The sequence below is a fragment of the Thamnophis sirtalis genome, unplaced genomic scaffold (assembly GCF_051295495.1).
Source record: "Thamnophis sirtalis isolate CommonGarterSnake01/CBP01778 unplaced genomic scaffold, rThaSir2_p1.2 scaffold_3, whole genome shotgun sequence".
NCBI lineage: Eukaryota > Metazoa > Chordata > Lepidosauria > Squamata > Natricidae > Thamnophis > Thamnophis sirtalis.
Genome location: NW_028261383.1, coordinates 32,111,361 through 32,132,442, shown reverse-complemented (window position 1 = coordinate 32,132,442; position 21,082 = coordinate 32,111,361). Strand labels below are relative to the sequence as shown.

Genomic DNA, 21,082 nt, shown 5'->3' with positions numbered 1-21,082 from the left:
TAGCTCTTAGCTTCTTGAAAGATGATATAGGAGGAGCGCAAGGGAGTTGAAATTATTATACAGATAAGCATGAAAGACAGTGAGATGTCACATGGATGTATTAGGAACTGTGGAATTCTCCAGAAGGGACAATAGATGGGGGACAAGAACAGAAGAAGAATAGAACAGTGATGGCTAACCTTTTTGTTGTCACATGCCAAAAGTGTGCGCCCGTGATAGTGTGCCTGCAGGCCCGCACCAGTAGTGGCTTGGTGGCCTGAGTCGCTGGAATTGGCAGCAACCCAGACCTGCCATGCCCCTGAACTGCTTCTCCAAGTGGTGCCATAGGTGCTGGTATCTTTTTTTTTTTTTTTTGCTTCTGCACAGAACAATTATTATTGTTCAAGGTTCATTTTATTTATATGCCGCCCTATTCCCAGCGGGACTCAGGGCAGCGCACAAACCCAAAGGAGGGGAAGGGAAACACAAAAACTACAACAAAAAGTACAGGGCATTTAAAAACAACCAACAACCACACGATTCGAGAGGGGAAGGGAACTCATCGACCCCAGGCCTGCCGACACAGCCAGGTTTTAACGGCTTTTCGGAAGGCCTGGAGAGAGGTGAGGGTCCGAATCTCTGTGGGGAGTTCGTTCCAAAGGGCCGGAGCCGCCAGAGAAGGCCCTCCCCCGGGTAGTGGCCAGATGACATTGGCTGGTAGAAGGAACCCGGAGGAGGCCTACCCTGTGTGATCTAATGGGTCTTTGGGAGGTAATTGGCAGCAGGCGGTCTCTCAAGTACCCAGGTCCAATACCAGGAAGGGCTTTATAAGTGACGACTAGCACCTTGAAGCGTATCCGGAGACCAATCGGTAACCAGTGCAACTCGCGGAGGATAGGTGTAACGTGGGTGTACCGAGGTGCACCCACAATCGCTCGCGCGGCTGCATTCTGGACGAGCTGAAGTCTCTGAATGATCTTCAAGGGCTGCCCCATGTAGAGCACATTGCAGTAGTCCAGTCTTGAGGTCACGAGGGCATGAGTGACTGTTGCGAGTGCCTCCCGGTTCAGGTAGGGATGCAATTGGTGCACCAGGCGAACCTGGGCAAATGCCCCCCTGGTCACAGCCGACAAATGATGTTCTAAGGTCAGCTGTGGGTCCAAATTGCGAATCCTGTCTGATGACATTGGCTAGTAGACGGAACCCGGAGGAGGCCTAATCTGTGTGATCTAATGGGTCTTTGGGAGGTAATTGGCAGCAGGCGGTCTCTCAAGTCAATACCCCTATTGTACTGGGCATCCATGCACAGCTTGCATCAAGTGCCTGCACACAATGCACACAGGAGCAAACCAGCAGTAGTGCCTGCCGGAACCCACCCTGTCCCACACCCATAATGCCCCCCCCGTGCCACGGTGCACCTGAATTCTGATCACATGACCATGGGGAATGAGACAGCAGTCGCGTGAAACCCACTCACAAGTCACTTTTTCCAGTACTGTTGCAATTTCAAACTGTCACTAAATGAATGGTTGTAAGTTGAGGACTACCTGCATGTATACATTTATTTCTGCGGTATGGGTATTGCCTAGCTGATTTATTCATTTCTGGGACTTATGCTATACTCCTTTGTGAGCTTGGCTTTTTTTTTGTGATTTTAAAGGTGTCCCTCCCCTTTCTCCTGTAGATCTTTGGAAGAAGATAAATCGCCTTCGTCCCAGTCAGATATAGCATTAATCAGTGCAGATTGCCAAAGCAGGTAGATGAAACGAAGGATACTTTCTTATATATCTTACTTGGTATATAATTGTGCTGAAATAAATTCTTCAGTTTCAGCTGTCTAGAAATTGCTGGCACTTTAGAATAGGGGTATCAAACTTGATGTCATTGAGGGCTGCATCAGGATTGTCTTTGATCTTGGGGAGCCGGGGTGGCCACAGCCAACTCGACGTCATTTGTGTCAGGGGCGCCTGGCATGGCCTATACGCTCTTCCAGAGAAAATGGGCTCCTGAGCTCCATTTTGGCTGTGACAGCTTCCTGCAACTCTCTCCCAGTATAAACAGAGCTTGGGAGGGCTGCCCATAGCCCTCACAAGCTGTTTTTGGCTGCGACGGCCTCCTGCAATCCTCTGTCAGTGAAAACAGAGTTGGAAGTGCTGCCGCCGGCCCTTGCCAGCTCCATTTTCAGCTTCAATGGCCTTGTGCAACCCTCTGCCAGTAAAATGGAGCTTGGGGGGTTTGCCTGTGGCCTTCGCGAGCTCCATTTTCGGCTGCAATGGCCTTCTGCAATCCTCTGCCAGCAAAAATCCATTTTCACTGCCAGAAGCACTACGGGGTGGTCCTTTGCTGTTTCCAGGGAGGCCCCGCAGGCCAGATCTAAGCACCCTGCAGGCCAGATCCGCCCTTTGGGCCTTGAGTTTAACACCCCAACTTTAAAATGTTCAGAATGCTTGGAATTTTCTTTGTGGCATTTCAGGCTGCTTTTTCTCTTTGGGTCCTTCTTTGTTTCTGTCTCAGAGCTTTGTTGCCTCCCATAATTGGCAGGCATCCAGTGCAGTTGAACTTCAGGCTCTAAAATACTGGCTAATAATAGCACTTTTACTTATATACCACTTCACAGTGATTTAACAGCCCACTTTAAGCCATTCATGGAGTCAGCCTATTGCCTTGGCTCCTAACTAGCTAGCCTTAATTCTAAAGCAAAAATTACTAAAAGCTAATTCAGAACTGAGGTTATTAACGTTTTTTCAACACAATTCTTAAATGAACTATTTTAGCTTTAAAGAAAAGCTCAAATAAAAGTTAAGAGCTCCCTGAGATGCTGTCACTCAATCGTCATATTGCTCTGCCCTCCCCCCCATATTTCTCCCAGCCAGGGGCTTCCCTTCATTCCAGCCTTGCTGTAACTTTCTGGCCGGCTGCAGAGAAAACGTTTCTCCATGGAGCATATGGTACTACTGGCCTCTTTTCCATTTAGATATGCACAGAAGCCTTCTCCTCGCACTGGGAACCTGAAAAAGAACAAGGAATTACAATCTGCACGGGCAGAAATTAGCACTGCAAAAATGATGCTTCCGGGCAGATTGCCAGTTTTAGGACACAGGGAACATCAGCCAACAGATGTTTTATATACTATTCCCTGAGCAATTTTCTTCTCTTTTCCTCCCCTTTCAGTGCCTTATTTTTTGCAGAGAGTGCCTTAGGTAAAAATTACCTTGATTTTTATTATTGTTTCAGTCATTCAAGCTGAAGTCTGATGTATAGGAATAGCAATAGCACTTAGACTTCTATACCATTTTACAGCCCTCTCTAAGCGGTTTTATAGAGTCAACATATTGCCCCCAACAATTTTGGGTCCTCATTTTACCCACCTGGGAAGGATGGAAGGCTGAGTCAACCTTGAGCCTGGTGACAACTGCCAAATTGCAGGCAGTAGAAGTAGCCTGTAGTACTGCACTCTAACCACTGTGCCACCAAGGCTCATAAATACTTTGAATAGTTAAATAGCTCTATAAATCCTAAAAACAAAGAAATAAAACCTTACTTACTGATTTTTAAACTCTGTGCCATTGGACCATTTCCACATCCTGTTAACTTTCCTTGAGAGACCAAACCAGTAATGATAGGAACGGAAAATATTCAGCCAAAAATCCTAGGAGAAGGGAGATAATGTGTAGTAAAATCCTCATTTAAAGGGCTAATTGGAGGAAGAAAGTGTAAGAAATTAATCATGTCGTCTTCTTATTCCTTACCAATTCCTTTTGAGTATCAATCACAGCCAAGGATGCATCAAATGAGGAACAGGTGCTTAAACCGAGAGACCAATTCTTTTCATCTTTTGATATGTAGAGGCATTTTCCATTGAATCTAATCCAGGAATCTGGGCAGGCAGCACTGACAAGGGGATGACAAGGCGAACATGTTTCTGTCTCTTTAACTAGAAATAAAGTGAAACGGACAAATTATAGAACTCACAATCTACTTCAGTTCTGACAACAAGGTTGAGTAGTTGATATTAAGGTACCACACTTAAATTCAGTGGTGGGATTCAATTTTTTTTACTACAGGTTCTGTAAGAATTGGCTCGGTGGGCATGGCAGAAGGATACTGTAAAATCTCCATTCCCTCCCCACTCCAGGGGAAGGTTACTGCAAAATCCCCATTCCCTCCCGATCAGCTGGAACTCTGGAGACAGAGAATAGATGGGGGTGGGGACAGACAGAGATGGTATTTACTGGTTTTCTGAACTACTCAAAAACTCCACTACTGGTTCTCCAGAACTGGTCAGAACCTGCTGAATACCACCTCTGCTTAAATTGCAAAGTGTTCTAGTGCTAGGTTGGACACAAAACCCAGTTGCGTTACCTTAGGCCAGTGATTCTCTCTCAGACCTAAGAAGGAAAAGGAGGCAGGGGCAAACCACTTCCAAAGGCTTGTCAAAAAACCATTAGGGACTAGTCTAGGCAATTGTTAGGAGTCAAGATTGATACAAAAGCCACCTACCTACCTACAGCAGAAACCTACTATAGGAAATTTGTGACTTACAACAGTTCATTTACTGACTCTTCAAAGTTACAACAGCACTGGAAAAAGTGGCTTATGACCGTTTTTATGAGTATTGCAGCATCCCCTCGGCCACATGATCAAAATTCGGATGCTTGGCAACTGATTCATATTCAAGATGGTTGCAGCATCCCGGGGTCATATGATCCGCTTTCCCCATCCTTCTGACAAGCAAAGGAAATGAGGAAGCCAGATTCACTTAACAACCATGTTACTAACTTAACAACTGCAATGATTTCCTTAACAACGGTGACAAGAAAGATAGTAAAATGGGGCAAAAACTCACTTAACAAATGCCTCACTTAAGAACATAAATTTGGGGCTCAATCGTGGTCATAAATTCAGAATGACTGTATTTGAGTTTGTGCGATAAAGCAAGAGATATGGTCAAGAATGAAAAAGCATTAAAGTCAAATGCAAGTTTGTTCATGTTGGATCATGTTATCTTCTTCCTGACCCCAGAGCTATGGTGGCGCAGTGGTTAGAATGCAGTATTGCAGGCTGATTCTGGCCACTGCTAGGAGTTCGATTGTGAACCTCCCAAGGTTGACTCAGCCTTCCATCCTTCCCAGGTCAGTAAAATGAGGACCCAGATTGTTGGGGACATTATGATAACTCTGTAAACCGCTTAGAGAGGGCTGTAAACCACTATGAAGCAGTATATTGTGAGTGTCAAAATGTCCAGAGGCAATCATAGCAGTGCAATAACATTCTTGCCTTTTTGGGAAATGCAGGCAACATTTTGACATACCTATAAGAATACTCTAACACTCTTCCGGAGAGCACTATAGACCTGGCTATCCCAGCGGACCTGGGGAACCCAGAACAGGTTGAAGCCCATTACCTGGCTTGTGTGATGTATTGTTGCCGGAGTGGGGGGCTTTTATATTCTTTTATTAATTTATTTATTTTTGATTATTTTATTTTTATATATGTGATGTTTTTATATTCCTGTAAGCTGCCTTGAGTCGCCAAGTGCGAATAAGCAGCAATATAAATTTTCTAACTGCATAAAAATAAATAAATAATAAAAAGCCTGGGCTCCAACTGGGATTCAATTGCACTGGCACAAACATCATGTTGACTTATTTGACACTCCCTACTCCTAGTTGCTGCTACTTCCTTCTGTAGTATTCTGTGGCTTAAATGTAATCATTCATGCATGGGATGATCTTGATTTAAACAATAACAAAACAATGGAGATCTCCTTACTTACCAGCCAATGAAATGATAATAATGATCAAAGCTGTGATTACAACAACAGCTCCTACAGTGAATAGTTTGTCTGAAATGCACTTAGGTATGAGAGCTGAAAAACAGACAGAAAAATATTAGGATGTGAAGTTCATGATTTTATTAATTTATTCTTTGACAGACTAAATTGGCAGACCCCTGAAATGCTATGGACATAGTATATTTAGACTTCAGGCATTCGACAAAGTAGACCACAACATACTTCTTGGCAAACTAGAAAAATGTGGGATAGACAGAATCACCAGCAGATGCATTTCTGTTGTTTAGTGAAATATTTATTAAGCAAATTTGCCCCATTTTACGACTTAGCTCTGGAGCTAATAGCCTACATTGTTCTCACATTGTGGGAGACATGCAGTTAATCTCAATCCCATCACTCTTAAATGCTGAACAACCCTGCCAGAAGAAAAAGCTGGCAACAATTGTGTCTTATCCAAGTCCTAAAATGTAATATCACAACGTATAGTTCAAGTATGTTTCTAGAGTCTCAACAAAGAAAGAGAGCAGAGAAGATCAACAAAGAGGGGATGAGGGGATGAGGCTAAAACATATGAGGAACTGTTGCAGGAAATGGGTATGTCTAGTTTAATGAAAAGAAGGACTAGGGGAGACATGATAGCAGTCTTCCAATATTTCAGGGGTTGCCACAAAGAAGAGGGAGTCAAACTATTCTCCAAAGCACCTGAGGGTAGGACAAGAAGCAATGAGTGGAAATTAATCAAGGAGAGAAGCAACTTAGAACTAAGGAGAAATTTCCTGACAATGAATCAGTGGAACAACTTGCCTCCAGAACACTGCTCGAACACTGGAAGTTTTTAAGATGTTGGATAACCATTTGTCTGAAGTAGTGTAAGGTTCCCTGCCGGGGGGGAGGGGATTGGACTAGAAGACCTTCAAGTTCCCTTCCAACTCTGTTATTCTATATTCTAAGTATAGAACAGCAGAGTGGAAAATAGAGCATGCCATCCCAACTTCCCCCTCTTCTCTAAAAGCATTACAAAAATTAACCAGATCTTGTTCTTTAAGACAAAGGTATCAATATCAATTCCTCCCCCTTCGGATGGATGATCTGGACTTCCCTCTCAAACCCTAATGGGCCAAAAGTCAGTGGCAGGGTTTTTGCCCTGGAAATGGGAAATACCTATTGAGGTGATGTGGAAAACTCACAAAAGGTAATGTTGAACCTAAAGCCACTTTTGTGTGAAAATCTGTAGAGATTCTCAGTCATCCAGGTCATGGTGGTCCCACAGGTGCTTTTTTTCAGTAGGCAACTGGACTTTCTGGTTTTCAAAGACGTTTCGCTTCTCATCCAAGAAGCTTCTTCAGCTCTGACTGGATGATGGGGAAATGGAAGGATTTATCCACCATCCTGTCAGAGCTAAAGAAGCTTCTTGGATGAGAAGCGAAACATCTTCAAAGACAAAAATAAGGATGTCTAATTGCCTCCTGAAAAAGCACCTTTGGGACAGTTTTGTGTGAAGTTCTTCTTTTCAATAGAAGGCACAGACCCAACCATCTCCTCCATAAAACCAGGCAGAAAAGAATAAAGAATTCTGGTTTTTAACTGTCACAGCCCCACCCACTTTATTATTTGCCCCTCAAAGGGTCCCAGGCAGATTTCACCTTTGTTGTGATCAGCATTTCTGGCCCTCTTTCTGCCACAGCATCCAGGAGAAGATGCAGTTGTCATCTCAGGAGTCAAACAGTCACAGTATCGAGAAACTCCTTCTACCAATACTGGAAGGCAGAAGACAATACACGGAAGATGTAGTTTTCACCTCAGGAATCAAACGATCACAACACCCAGAATCTCTTTCTGCCCCTAAAAAAGGCAGAAAATCCCAAGAATGCTCTAGTTTTGCTCTTGGGAAGATGCTACCCCCAATACCCAAATAGGGCTCCATATCTTTCTCAGTCAAAACAATTGAAAGAAATATTTTAAGTAGCTGAAACTCATAAGATCCCCAAACCCTGCACTCCTGAAAGTTCACAGGCAGAACTCAAGGTGACTGCCAAAAATCTCATGAGTGTTGATCATTTTGCAAATGGGGGTGTGATGCTAGTTCGCCTCCTCATGGTGCACCCTGGATAGCACAGCAGTATGAACCAAACAATTAGCAACAACTGGCAGCCAAACTGGCAGTTTAGAATTGGCAGTTAACATTAGCAACAACTGGCAGCCAAACTGGCAGTTTAGAATTGGCAGTTAACGACAGTTGGAAGCCAGACACCATTGTAGAACTCCCGGCTCTCTAAATACATGGCAACAGATAGTTGTGTTAATCAGGTGCTGAGCCTAACAGGACATAGCAAGGATAGTTTCCAGCGAGGCTTAAAAACTACAGCGGTGTTCATTGACCTTACGGCATCATATGTTACCGTGTGGAAGAAGGGTCTGCTTTAAACAGAATTGGACCCACAATAGAAGAATTGGCTCAGCAAATTACACCTTCCACCAGAATGCAAAAAGGCCAAAGTAATATCACTTCTGAAGCCTGGCAAACCACAAGACAGAGTACCCTTCAATATGACTGTGGTGCTCCTTGACAAAATTCATCACATTGTGTCTGGATGTTCATCAAGAGATTACACCGGCCCAATGATCATTTGAACTACCATAAGTCCATGTATTTGCCATATGCTAAATACATAAATAATTTTGCAACATATTAGGAAGTGGTGCCCATGTCACCCAATGGGACCTAGATCTGGGGTATTTCCATTGCTTTTTTGGGGACATATTGGAAGACCTCCTTGCTTTTCCACGAACATGTATGTATGATCTTCTAAACTTTAAGTGCATCACACATAGATCATCTGGAAGAATCCTCTCAAATTATCTTCCTGCTCCACCTGATTTAGAATATTTGTTTCCAATACAGCTCTTATATCGTAAGAGTGAAGGATGACTGAAGGAAACAGTCCTGCTGATAACCAGTTCTCTTACCACTTCCTCAAATTTCTAACTTGAACCCAGTCATCTCCACATATTGCAAATCAAAACTTTTGCCCATCCAACGTTTGCTTTTCCAATTCATGCCTGCCTTACATCTTTTGTGATTCCTCTGCTTAGAATAGACAGCAAAGTTTTTAGCCATAGAATCAATGAAGAGTTTTCCTTTGACTTCACCAGTATTTTAGGACTTTCTCTTGCTTTCTCAGCAAGGTGAAAGAAAGATCTGAATGCCTCACCTTTAATTTCTTCTGGCATCTTCCAAGTTGTCTGTAAAAAAAAGATATATCAGGAATCAGACCGGATGGAAAGGAAAGAATTTGGTATCACTCATTCCTGATACTTTTCTTGATGTATTTAAGATGCATTATAAAGATTAAAAGGAAAGATATCAGAATCAGCCTCAGTACTGAACAACAAACATATGGAAGTATTGGATAGCTTTTGCCTTTTAGGATCAATTATTAACAGCAAAGGAACAAGCAGTCAAGAAATTAACCACACCCCAGGGCTTGGCAGAAGAGACATGATATAAAGATAAAGCAAGAAATCACTTTGTAGGACATTATTTGGGGAGATTAAGTAGGAAGATTGTTAAAAGTAAAAGTAAAGTTAGTTTATTTGATTAAGGTTACAGTCGATGGTTATCTTTACTAACCTTTAATGGAATTTTGCTAACCCGACTAAGTGAAGAGGTTTTAAAGATATGTTTATAGAAAAAGAGATGAGATACGAGAAGAAGAAATACAGTATATGGGAAGAAGACGTATTTGGCTGAAATATTAGAGAAGGTGATAATTGATTAAACTTGTTTATACTTATTCTGGAGGGGAAAGTCATTTCTTTCTGTATTTTCTTCCTTCCTTCTGACTCTGCACTTTCTACTTTTATTTATTTTTTTTACTTTGGTTTTAGTTCTTATTTTTTTAAACTATGATGTTCAATAAAATTATTACAAAAGAATTTAAAGAAAAACTATTTTTCTTCCATTGCAGTGGGAGTCCTCACAATCAAGAAGCCCTCACAGTCACAAAGGCCTCATAGTCACAAAGTGCTGTGTTTCTTCAATGCTGCCCACAGCAGGAACCTCATCACAAGACTAGAAAATACACCTACTCACCAAAACATACTAAACGAGTCCTACTAATCATTCCACCACAATATCCTTAGCACACGTGTGATCCAAACTAGTGCGCACCCTGCTTGCAAAATAAAGCCCCCACACGCAGGGCCCCTGCACAGTCCAGTGATGGCAAACCTTTTCGGCACAGAGTGCCAAAAAGAGAGCATGTGCGCGTGCACGAGGAGCTGCCCAGGGAGCATACGCATGCTGGGAAATGAACTTCCGTTTCCTGCACTCCGGTTACTGCCGCGCATGCGCATGTGACGATCAGCTAGCCGGCGCCCATGTTCACGCCAGAAAACCAAAAACCTGCTCTTCCAGTTTCTGGCACTGCCACACACATGAAGGCAAGCTGATCATTGAGTGCGCATGCGTGCCAGAAACCCAGAAGAGGAATGGGCGATGCTGCGTGTACCACACGGCGTGGCCCCATATGCTACTTCGGACATGTATGTCATGGGTTCACCATCACGGCTCTAGTCTCTCCAAAGCAAAGCTGTTGTTGGAAGACAATTAACCTTCAGGCAAAGGAACCTGGCATGCTTCTACCCAAGCCTCAAAATGCAACTCCACTATATCTCAGCCGTGAAATACAGGTAGTCCTCAACTTACAGCAGTGACCATTCAAAGTTACAACGGCACTGAAAAAAGTGACTTATCACCATTTTTCACACCATTGCAGCATCCCCACGGTCACATGATCAAAATTGAGACATTTGAGAACTGACTCACGTTTATGACGACTGCAGTGTCCCCGGGGCGTGATATGATCTCTTTCTGTGACCTTCTGACAAGTCAACGGGGATGGCAGATTCACTTAATCATTGTGATACCACTGCGGTGATTCGCTTAATAATAACTGTGGCAAGAAGGGTCATCAAATGGGGGAAAATTCACTTAACAAATGTTTCATTTAGTGGCAGAAATGTTGGGCTCAATTATGGCCTAAGCTGAGGACTACCTGTATGCACAAATCTGAGAGGCCCAGCTGCTGTCCAGGCAACCCGTTCAGCCTTGTTAGCCTGCAGCCAGGAGCCTGCATGCTTTTCCCGCCTCTTACACAGTACAGGTAGTCCTCGACTTACGACCACAACTGAGCCAAGATATTTCTGTTGTTAAGTGAGACATTTGTTAAGTGAATTTTACCACCTTTCTTGCCTCCATTGTTAAGTGAATCACTGCAGTTGAGAAGTTAGTAACCTGATTGTTAAGTGAATCTGCATGGATTTTTGCTTGTCAGAAGGTTGCAAAAGGGGATCTTATGACACAGCAAAGGTCATAAATATGAACCAGTTACCAAGCATCTGAATTTTGATCCCATGACCATGGGGATGCTGGAAAGGTGGTAACTGTGGGAAGACGGTCACAAATCACTTTTTTTCAGTGTTGTTGTAACTTTGAACGGCCACTAAATGAACTGTTGTAAGTCAAGGACTACCTGTATTTACTCCCAGTCCCACTCGGCCTCCACATCGCACAGCTGTTGATGTTGCTCTCTTTCCTTCAATCAAGACCAGAACTGAAAAATCGTCAATTGATTCAAAGCACAGATTGTGTAAAGAGGCGGAAGTAACAGTAGATCCTATACTTAGCTCATTGCACAATACAGGCTGATAAAGTCTTGGCTCAAACCTCATCAGATTTAAGTGGTTGAAAAGAAGTTTCTGTAAGTAATGTGGCAATACCAGGAGAGAGTAGAAGACAAAGAATTGGAGAAGATCAGAAAGTATCAATATTTGAACATTGAACTTGAAAGATAACATAAACCGGTCATGGTGGTTTCAGGTTATCAGCCAACTGAATGACATACCAAAAAAATCTTAGATCTGTGCATTGACATTTCCATCTGTCAATTACAGAAGGCCACACTGTTTGGCTCTCTCTATATATATATGTAAGGTAAAGGTAAAGGTTCTCCTAGCACATATGTGCTAGTCGTTCCCAACTCTAGGGGTGGTGCTCATCTCCATTTCTAAGCCGAAGAGCCAGCGCTGTCCGAAGACGTCCCCATGATCATGTGGCTTGCAGGACTAAACGCCCAAAGCACACAGATGGTGGCTATTTTTATACTTGTATTTTACATGCTTTAGAACTGCTAGGTTGGCAGAAGCTGAGACAAGTAATGGGAGCTCACTCTGTGTGTGTACACACACACACACACACACACACACACACTTTTGGCAAATATGTATGTATGTATGTATGTATGTATATATGTATGTATATGTATATATATACACACACGTTTGGCAAATACATATATATATGTATATGTATATACACACACACACACACTATATTGCCAAAAGTATTCACTCATCCTCTACATAATCAGAAGCAGTTGCGAGTGAATACTTTTGGCAATATAGTGTATAGATACATATATGTATATGTATATGTATGTATATATATATACAGCACTACAATATCCTGAAGTTCTTAGTAAGAACTTGATGCATAGGAAGGCCAACACCATCTTTAAAATTGGCAGCTATGGCTTCACATTGTTATGAATAGAGAATAATAACAATAAAAAATTGGAACCATAAAATTGAGAAAGAAGCAGAAAATTAAGAAGTTACATTGCTCTGGGACTTTAGAATTCAAATAGATAGGCACCTGCCATATAACACCCCAAATTTAATAACTGACAATAAGAAAGATTTAAAAAAATGTGGATAGTGGATGTTGTCGACATCAATAAGAGAAGAGAAAAAAATGGAGAAAATCACAAAATATAAAGAATTTCAAATACAAATAGAATGACTGTGGAAAAACAATTGCTATCAACCTGCCTTCCATCAAGGACCTGTACACTGCATGAGTCAAAAAGAGGGCCGTGAAAATATTTACAGACCTCTCGCATCCTGGACATAAATTGTTTCAACTCCTACCCTCAAAATAATGCTATAGAGCACTGCACACCAGAACAACTAGACACAAGGACAGTTTCCCCCCAAATACCATCATTCTGCTAAACAAATAATTCCCTCACCACTGTCAAACTATTCACTAAGCCTGCATTACTATTACCATTAGTCTTCTCCTTGTTCCTATCACCAATCTCCTCCCACTTATGGCTGCAGGACTGTAATTTTGTTGCTTGTATCCTTATGATTTATATTGATATTGTTTCCCGATTGCTTATTTGTACCCTGTGACTCTCATTAAGTGTTGTACCTTATGATTCTTGACAAATGTATCTTGTCTTTTTTTTGTACACTGAGAGCTTATGGACCAAAGACAAATTCCTTGTATGTCCAATGACACTTGGCCAATAAAGAATTCTATTCTATTCTTTAAAAAAATAAATAAAGCAAAGGTAGTACCAATAGTCATAACTGCCTTTGGTGCAGCCAGAAAACAATTGGAGCACCATTTAGCACACTCGGCATTGATAAAATGACCACCAGTAAATTGCAAAAGTAAAATAAATTGCTTGACTTGGAACAGCTTACATCCTCGGACAACTTGTTTAACAACATAAAACATCAACCTCTGCCTATCCCTTCTCCTTGGGAAGGACTCGGTAGGTGGACAAAAATGCCAAATCCAGTCTAAACTTATCCCCATGGCATGAAAGCCGTCACAGGACTAGAAAACACGCGTACTCACCAAAATGCAATCAGGCAGTCCTCGCAATCATCGCAATGCACGTATCCTTAACAGCACTAGCAGCACGGATGCGCGACCCAAACTAGCGCATCCCGATTGCATAATAAAAACCCCGATCCCCCGCAGGACTCCTATATGAATTCTAGTCACCCCACCATAGTTGTGGTTGGAAAGCGATTAACCCTCAGGCAAAGAGGCGGGGACGATTTTGCACAAGCCTCAAAGGGAAGCGGGCAACCCCGATTGTGAATCAACGTCTGAATGCGTGAGATTCGGGAAGCCGTGAAGGAGGAGAGGCAATGTTGACTCCCGTTGGCTGTTCCCCCCCAATCCTGGACGAGAACACAACTGCCCGGCATTCAGATATTGTAGCTTGCCAAAGTTACCTGCTTCTCCCTTCCTTCTTCGGCCAACAGAGCAGCTGCTGCTATTCACTCCCCCTGCGATGCAGATCTCAGTGTGGTTTACGGGGCTCCTAAGAGAAAACGAACCGGTGGGTGAGGGAGTTTTCTACTCTCAATTGGCATCTCCCCTTGCTGCGATTTGCCAATCAAAAGCGCCGAGCGCAGCTGAAAAAATGCGAAGAAAATCCTCCGCCTTCCAAGGACTGCGAGCGTGCAGCGCCCGAGGGTTTCTTTCCTCCCCCGCGTCTTGCAGCTTGGGAGCCTAAACCAGGGATCTCTTACAACTTTAAGCCTGGAGGACTTCAACTCCGAGAATTCCCCAGCTATTCTGGGAGTTGAAGTCCTCCAGGCATAAAGTTGTCAAGGTTGGAGACCCCTGACCTAAATGATAGCCACCCGGAAGACCGCCGAGTCCGGAATCCTGGCGAAACAGCCTCGCTGTTTTGTTTTGTTTGTTTTGTTTTGCTGCTGCCCGATCCAATCAAATCCCTGTGGCCAGAGTTACAAAAGGCGGTGACTCCATCCGCAAGGCAAACCGACCGTGCAAAAAACTATTAAGAGGCAAAGCGCCGCAACTTTGTTCCAACTTTTTAAGATGGTGGACTTCAACTCCCAGAATTCCTCGGTCCGAAACGCTGCCCGCTGACAATTCAAAAGAGCCAGGGTGGCGCAGTGGTCAGAGTACAGAACTGCAGGCTTCTTACAGTCCCTTTTTACAGTCCTTCTGGGCCCCTACAGTACCTCCACAAGATCTCTTCTGCCACGTGCCCTGGATTGTTCACGCTACGAAGGGGTCAGTTCTTTGCCATCAGTGCTGACAGAAGGAAGGAGGGCTTGTATTTCTTCCAAGTGGAACTGCTGTTGCTCTTTGAGATCATTAGCAGGGAGCCCTGTGTTATATACTTCTTTATAAGATGTGGCTGAGGATAAGGTGGAGAGTTTCATTGTTTTTGATGACTTTACAAAATAGACTGGGATTTCTGTCTTGCCAAGAAATTGTGTGTGGGTTCAGCTTTTACTTCGGTGGGCCTTAACTATGTTAGATCATTTTCTCCAATATTTTGTTGTACTGCTTCTTTTATTCTTCATGGTGGTGTTTTATTTCATAAATATTTTTCCCTATTTATTAAATTTTGCCATTAGGGTTAATTTATTTCAGGGGTATTTTCACTGTAAGTTAATCAAGTACAAAATGCTGAGCATAGCCAAATCTTCCAGTCCCTCTTCCTAACAGTCTATGGCGATTCTCAGTCATTCAAGTCATGGTTGTCCCAAATATGTTTTTCAAGAGGCAACTGGACTTTCTGCTTTTTCCTTGAAGACATTTTGCTTCTCATCCAAGAAGCTTCTTCATCTCTGGCTGGATGATCCTTCCTTTCCCCACCAATCAGTCAGAGCTAAAGAAGCTTCTTGGAGAAGCAAAACATCTTCAAAGAAAACCAGAAAGTCCAGTTGCCTTTTGAAAAAGCACCTTTGGGTCCTCTTAAGTTTTTAGTCCTCAGTCCTCTTGTAAACTCTATGCCAATGATAGCTAAACTTTTTTGGCTCGCATGCAAACGTGGGGGAGCAGTTGCAAGAGGGTCGTGCGTGGGCGTGCCACACCCATAATGCTATGTGTGTGACCCCAGCGCGCATGCATGCGCAACCAGCACTCCCACCCCCAGCTTTTGGCGTGCTTTTTTCATCCTCCCCGGGCTCCAGAGGCTTTCTTAAGCTTCCCTTAAGCCTCCAGAGCGCAAAAATCCAGTCCCATGGGCAAACCAGAAGTCCGTTCCCGAACTTCTGGTTTGCTCATAGGGCCGTTTTTTGCCCTCCGGAGCCTTCAGGGAAGTCCCCTGAAGGCGAAAAATGGCCCTATGGACAAACTGGAAGTTCATTCCCAAACTTCCGGTTTGCCCGTAGGGCAGGTTTTTCGCGCAAGCCTCCGGAGGGTGAAAAACGGCCTCAAAAGAAGGCCAAAGTCACTCTGTCAGCTATTCATCTTTCATCTCAGAGTCAGACTCTGAGGTGGGTGGCGTGGCATGGCATGGCATGACAGCCGTAAGCCTTACTGGTAGCTGTCAAGCCTGAATTTTAAGTGTGTGTGGGGTTGTTGATATCCTGGAGTGTTAATTCAGTTTGACACAGCATGGAGCCTTTAGCAAACACAGCACAACTAGCCGATGAGCCATGTACCAATGGCTCACTGATTGGAGGAGGAGGAGAAGTTGCCAAGCAACCACTTTCATCTTGATTGGACAATGTGACATTGTTTTGGAAATTTGAGAAAACTGAAACTTATATAGATATGAAAAGCCAGGGAACTTTGGTACTGGCTTTTCACTAGTTAGTGCCAATATGGTATGTCTAAATAGGTTTGTACTTTGAGTGAAGGAATGCCTCAGAGTTCAATTTGTGAAGGATGCGTTAGTAGTGGAATTCAATTTTTTTTTACTACCGGTTCTGTAGGCGTGACTTGGCAGGCATGGCAGGGGAAGATTACTGCAAAATCCCCATTCCTTCATGATCAGCTGGGACTCGGGAGGCAGAGAATAGATGGGGGAGGAGCCAATCAGAGGTGGTTCTCCGAACTACTCAAAATTTCCGCTGCCGTTTCTCCAGAACTGGTCAGAACCTGCTGAATACCACCTCTGATGCATTACTTGGAACCTGATAGTAGCCTTACTACCAGATCTAGGCAGGAAGATCATATCTCTGCTAAATGTCAACAAAGGGTGATAGGATTCATTTTGAAAATATCTAATGATTCTCTGGAGATCTGTAGACCAGAGATAATCCCTCTGATTCAAAATGAGAGGAAGGCAGAAGTGGTCAAGAGACGTCAGAGCAGGGTAGAATTGATTTAAATCAAGTCATTTAAATCACGATTTAAATCACTAGTAAAATAGCTTGATTAAATCTATTCGATTTAAATCATAATTTTTAAAGAGCTACTGTCATCTCTGTCCCGCAGCGGCTCCTCCTCTGACATGTTGACTCACCGACAGCCCCAATATCGCAGAATATACAGCTTCATGCTACATAACTACCGTATTTTTCTGAGTGTAAGATGCACCTTTTTCCCTCAAAAAAGAGGCTGAAAATCTGGATGCGTCTTATATACTGAATACAGCATTTTTTGCCTCCCGAAACCCCACCCCCTTCACCAAAATGGCCGTGCAGAGCCTGTAGGAGGGCCATTTTTTGCTCAATTTTGTCCCCCCAGCCCCTATAAGTCTAAAAAATATGCATGCCTTTTTGACAAAAACAGGCCCGTTTTTGTGAAAAATGGGTTGTTTTTTGCTTGTTTTTTGCCCCCCTCCCCCCGAGCACTATGAAAGCCTCCTAAAGGCTATTCATGCCTTTTTTTAAAAACGGGCCCGTTTTCAGAAAAAATGGGCCATTTTGGGGAGGTCTACAGAGTGAAAAAACTTTTTTTTTATTTGCCTCTTCAAAACTTTGGTGCGTCTCATACTCCGGTGCGTTTTATACTCCAAAAAATACAGTAAGCTTCATTTCTTGCTGAATAACTAAATTATTAACATATCTTAAATAGGAAAACTTTAGATTGATTTTTATTCCAAAAGCATTAAAATAAATTGATAAAAATAAGTACATCCAATTTAAAATTTAAAAAATCTGATTGTTTTATTTATTTATTTAAATCGTCAATTTTTATCCACCCTGCTTCAGAGGCTTGGCAATTACATGGCTATTCCTGGATTAAACACACTTTCCATCCAGTGAAGACAAAAGGGTGACACTGAGCATCAGAAACAACACTGCTCAGTTCTAATATTTTATTATTTTTGACTTCTGAAAACTTCCTGCAGTTTTCTTGGCAAGATTTTTGGATGTGATTCGGCCCCTGCTGCTTCTCCTTAAGGCTGAGAGACTGGCTCAAGATCACACAATAGCTTTGTGCCTATGACAGACTACAATTCACCATCATGATTTCAAGTCTGATGCCTTAACCACTACACGAAATGGCTCTCTAGCATTATACAACTCACAGTTAACTGCCTAGTTAAAAACAGTGCCCATAATCTCATATCCCACTAAATCACAAACTGATCACATGTTAGTCTAACATATATCCTGTGTAGTTAATTTAGGGTTGTCTGAAATGGTATAGGGTCTCCTGTTTGAGCAGGAGGTTGGACTAGAAGACCTCCAAGGTCTCTCCCAAGTCTAGTATTCTGGTTTGATATATCCTGCAAATTTAGACAAATTAATTTAATTGATGAATCATTAAGATAAACAGGATAATCATATGGAGTGAGCAAAATCTTTGTGGCTTGAACTTCAGAATGAAAGATTAAAGGATTTATTTAATTAGCACTCTTTATTTCTAAACTCTATCTAATTAACTCTAAAGATAATTAACTATTTCAATGGATTTGAGTGGCTGTAATTGGATATTTAAACAGATTTTAAAATATTCACTTGCTTAAGACATTTTCAGATATACAGTATATTTTATCTGAAACTCTTAGTAAAATTGAAAAAAAACTTTGGAGTCATAATGAAGGGTATATATCGAACATATATACAATCTAATCCTAAGAGCTCTAGATAATCATAAACACATATCTATACTTATCACATTATTTTTTAGAAAGTATGAAAAGGCGATGTATCAGAAAAAGCATTTAAGAATGATTCAAGAAATTAAGGTGAGAAAGAGAGATTGCATGATGTATATATAGGAAGAAAAGTTGCAGAAACATGGTAAAAGAAAGCAACGGACAATTAAAATTAAAAAAAGCAGAGAAACACATGAGATTGTGGTAGAAATAAATAGTTTTAGAAGGATAAGAAGAATTAAACAGTGTTAAAAGAATGAATGAAAATAAATATAAAAGTAATAATCCAGCACAGAACAGAAGAAATGGAATGATCTGAAGATTTTGGAGATGTTTATGAAAATATGATGAAATATGAAATCAAGGATGCTTTAAAATAGGTGTCTCCCCCACCCCAATGCTGAAAATAAATCATGTAGGACACAGGTGTCAAACTTAACCATATCAAGTGGTGTACAGCAATGTTTTTTGCCTTTGTGGAGCCGGGATGGGCATGGGCTGTGCATGATGCCAGAAACATACAATAAGGACTTGAAATACCTGATAATAAATGTTTTAACAACTGCTAGAATTGTATTTGCCAAAAATTGGAAGAACGAGAAAGTACCATCACAGAAGGAAACTATTCGTAAAATAATGGAATGTGCCAAAATGAGTAAGCTTACATCTGAAATTAGAGACCGAGAGGACAAGCAATTTTATAAAGTATGGGACTTGTTTTACCAATGGTTAGATAAAAAAACCTGGGAATGAAACTGTTTACTTATGTAGTAATAGAAAGTTATAATTATTGTTATGAAGATTTTTTTTCTTGTTATGATATAGAGCACCATTCACATGATATATAAAGGACAATAATGATCTCAATGTATAAGAGTGGGATGATTTGAACACTTTGGTATAATTGTATGTAGTGACCATTTTATATTAGAAAGATCTTTGTATATTAAATGGATCAATGATGATGTAATGAACAATATATGTGTGTGTGTGTGTGTGTGTGTGTGTGTGTGTGTGTGTGTATGTATGTATGTATGTATGTATGTATGTATATGAGAATTGAAATACTTAACCACTATATGGATTAATAATTAATAATGGAAAACTATTCTTGGAACTCTGGATGATTGGTGACATTATGGTCAATTGAAAATATGAATGTATATTATAAATTAATGGGAATTCTTTGTTCTAATCTCCGCTTTTTCTCCTTGGAGATAGGTGATATTATAATACTTTAAAGACTTATTGTTATTTGATAGATAATTATGAATTCAAGGAATTAAGAATTGTTACAAATGAAAGAATATTAATGTGTAATGTGTAATTTGAACACATAATGCTCAATGCGAAATATTCAGTTAAGTTTAATGCAAAACCAGTGATGTTATTCTTAATCTTAAGAATTGATGCACAAAAACTTGTAACCAAACGACATGCTTGATGAAATGGAGGAAAGTTTTTTTCCCTTGCTTTTGTTTTGTTTTTTCTTTAAGAAAAAGAATAAAAATATATATTAAAAAAAAGAACAAAGGTGAAAAATACTTCCTCCAGTTCTGAAACAGAAACTATGTTCCGACCTAAACATAGTACACAAAATTATCTGCTATAACGTCCTACCTGTAAACAACTACTTCAACTTCAATTGCAACAATACATACCGCAAACAATAGATGCAAACTCAAAGTAAACCGCTCCAAACTCGACTGCAGAAAATACGACTTCAGCAATAGTGTGGTGGTCAATAGTTGGAACATACCTGATTCTTTGTTAGTTCCTCAAACCCCCATATCTTTAACCTTAAACTGTCCACCCTGGACCTCACACGTTTTCTAAGAGGTCCCTATAGGGACGTGCACAAGTGCACCAGCTGGCCTACCATCTCTGTCCTACTGTCCCCATTGATACACATTTTATGTGTTCATGGTCATGTTATACTTATTTATATCCATCTATTTGTTCTAATCTCATGTCCATGTCTATACTAATACCTGTTACCTTGTACATGTTGGCAAATAAATAAATAAAATATACCTTGTTGCTGTTAAAATAAACGCAGCCTCCTTTGGAAACAGCAGCCAAATCCTGCTGTTTTTTTCCAGGCTCCAGAAAGAAATGGACTCTAAATAGAACCTGTCATCACATCATTAATCTTACTGACATGTCATCTTTTTTGTCATCATATTTAAATTATATCTATTTTTATCTTACTTTTACATTTACATTTCAATGACCTTTTAATTCAATTCCTCCCCTACAATTCTGCATTCTTTTCCAAATTATTCAATTATCTGTTTCTTTTTGTATTTTGCATACTGATTTTCTATCCAGTGATTAAAAACATCCCCATATCTTATAATATTCTGATTCTTCCTTCTCTTTAATTGCCAACGTTAATTTGTTCATTTCTGCACAATCTATTTTTAACTACCTCGGAGGGAATTTTTCCCATTTCCCATTTTCTAAATCCAAGCTACTGCGCCCCCACCCTGCTTGCACAATAAACTCCCAAAACCCGGAGGATCCCTACATGAACTCTAATGTGTCCATCTCTAAGTTATAGCTGAAAAAAAAAAGTTATAGCGATTGTCACGCTAAAGGACGGAGGCGCTTTGGCACTAGCCCAGGG

At 41.3% G+C, this 21,082-nt stretch overlaps 3 protein-coding genes and 1 long non-coding RNA gene across 8 annotated transcripts in view; 1 reads left to right on the top strand and 3 right to left on the bottom strand.

Moving 5' to 3' along the window:
- LOC148047852 (C-type lectin domain family 2 member D-like) overlaps window positions 1-14,641 on the bottom strand; it is a 51,839-nt gene extending 37,198 nt beyond the window's left edge. Inside the window, exons 1-2 of one of the 2 annotated variants that reach the window (XM_087708539.1) lie at window positions 14,630-14,641; window positions 8,986-9,016 (exon numbers count right to left, since the gene is read on the bottom strand). In XM_087708539.1, coding sequence (XP_087564665.1) covers window positions 8,986-9,004 — 19 coding nt within the window. In that variant the 5' untranslated portion in view covers window positions 9,005-9,016; window positions 14,630-14,641. Of the gene's footprint in view, window positions 1-8,985; window positions 9,017-13,870; window positions 13,953-14,629 lie in introns of those variants that run through there. The other variant, XM_087708538.1, reaches the window with a different exon arrangement.
- On the bottom strand, window positions 1,973-14,685 carry LOC106548839 (C-type lectin domain family 2 member D). 3 transcript variants are annotated; one of them, XM_014066322.2, is made up of 7 exons: window positions 14,630-14,685; window positions 8,986-9,016; window positions 7,417-7,530; window positions 5,756-5,848; window positions 3,729-3,913; window positions 3,525-3,628; window positions 1,973-2,987 (listed from the first exon to the last, which is right to left on the bottom strand). In XM_014066322.2, the coding sequence occupies exons 2-7, from the start codon at window positions 9,002-9,004 to the stop codon at window positions 2,801-2,803; spliced, it is 702 nt and encodes a 233-aa protein (XP_013921797.2). In that variant the 5' UTR covers window positions 9,005-9,016; window positions 14,630-14,685; the 3' UTR covers window positions 1,973-2,800. The 3 variants fall into 3 exon arrangements, with proteins under 3 accessions (XP_013921797.2, XP_013921798.2, XP_087564667.1); XM_014066323.2 differs by lacking the exon at window positions 14,630-14,685 and adding an exon at window positions 13,871-13,966; XM_087708541.1 differs by lacking the exon at window positions 14,630-14,685 and adding an exon at window positions 9,565-10,329.
- On the top strand, window positions 11,381-13,053 carry LOC148047853 (uncharacterized). The gene is made up of 2 exons (XR_015695769.1): window positions 11,381-11,789; window positions 12,335-13,053. It is a non-coding gene; the product is annotated as an uncharacterized LOC148047853 (long non-coding RNA).
- Window positions 14,686-20,487: 5,802 nt separating the features above from the next.
- The window catches only part of LOC148047851 (C-type lectin domain family 2 member D-like), a 44,848-nt gene continuing 44,253 nt past the window's right edge, over window positions 20,488-21,082 (bottom strand). For both annotated transcript variants that reach the window (XM_087708534.1, XM_087708533.1), the window contains exon 8: window positions 20,488-20,586. The gene's annotated coding sequence lies outside the window, so the exon portion shown is untranslated. The remainder of the gene's footprint in view (window positions 20,587-21,082) is intronic.

What these genes read in the sequence shown, in the direction of transcription:
- LOC106548839 (XM_014066322.2), bottom strand. An exon ending in AAATGCTGATCACAACAAAG is followed by an intron (nt 5,849 to 7,416) that starts GTGAAATCTGCC and finishes TCTGTTTTTCAG; the next exon opens with CTCTCATACCTAAGTGCATT. An exon ending in GGCACAGAGTTTAAAAATCA is followed by an intron (nt 2,988 to 3,524) that starts GTAAGTAAGGTT and finishes GTTCTTTTTCAG; the next exon opens with GTTCCCAGTGCGAGGAGAAG.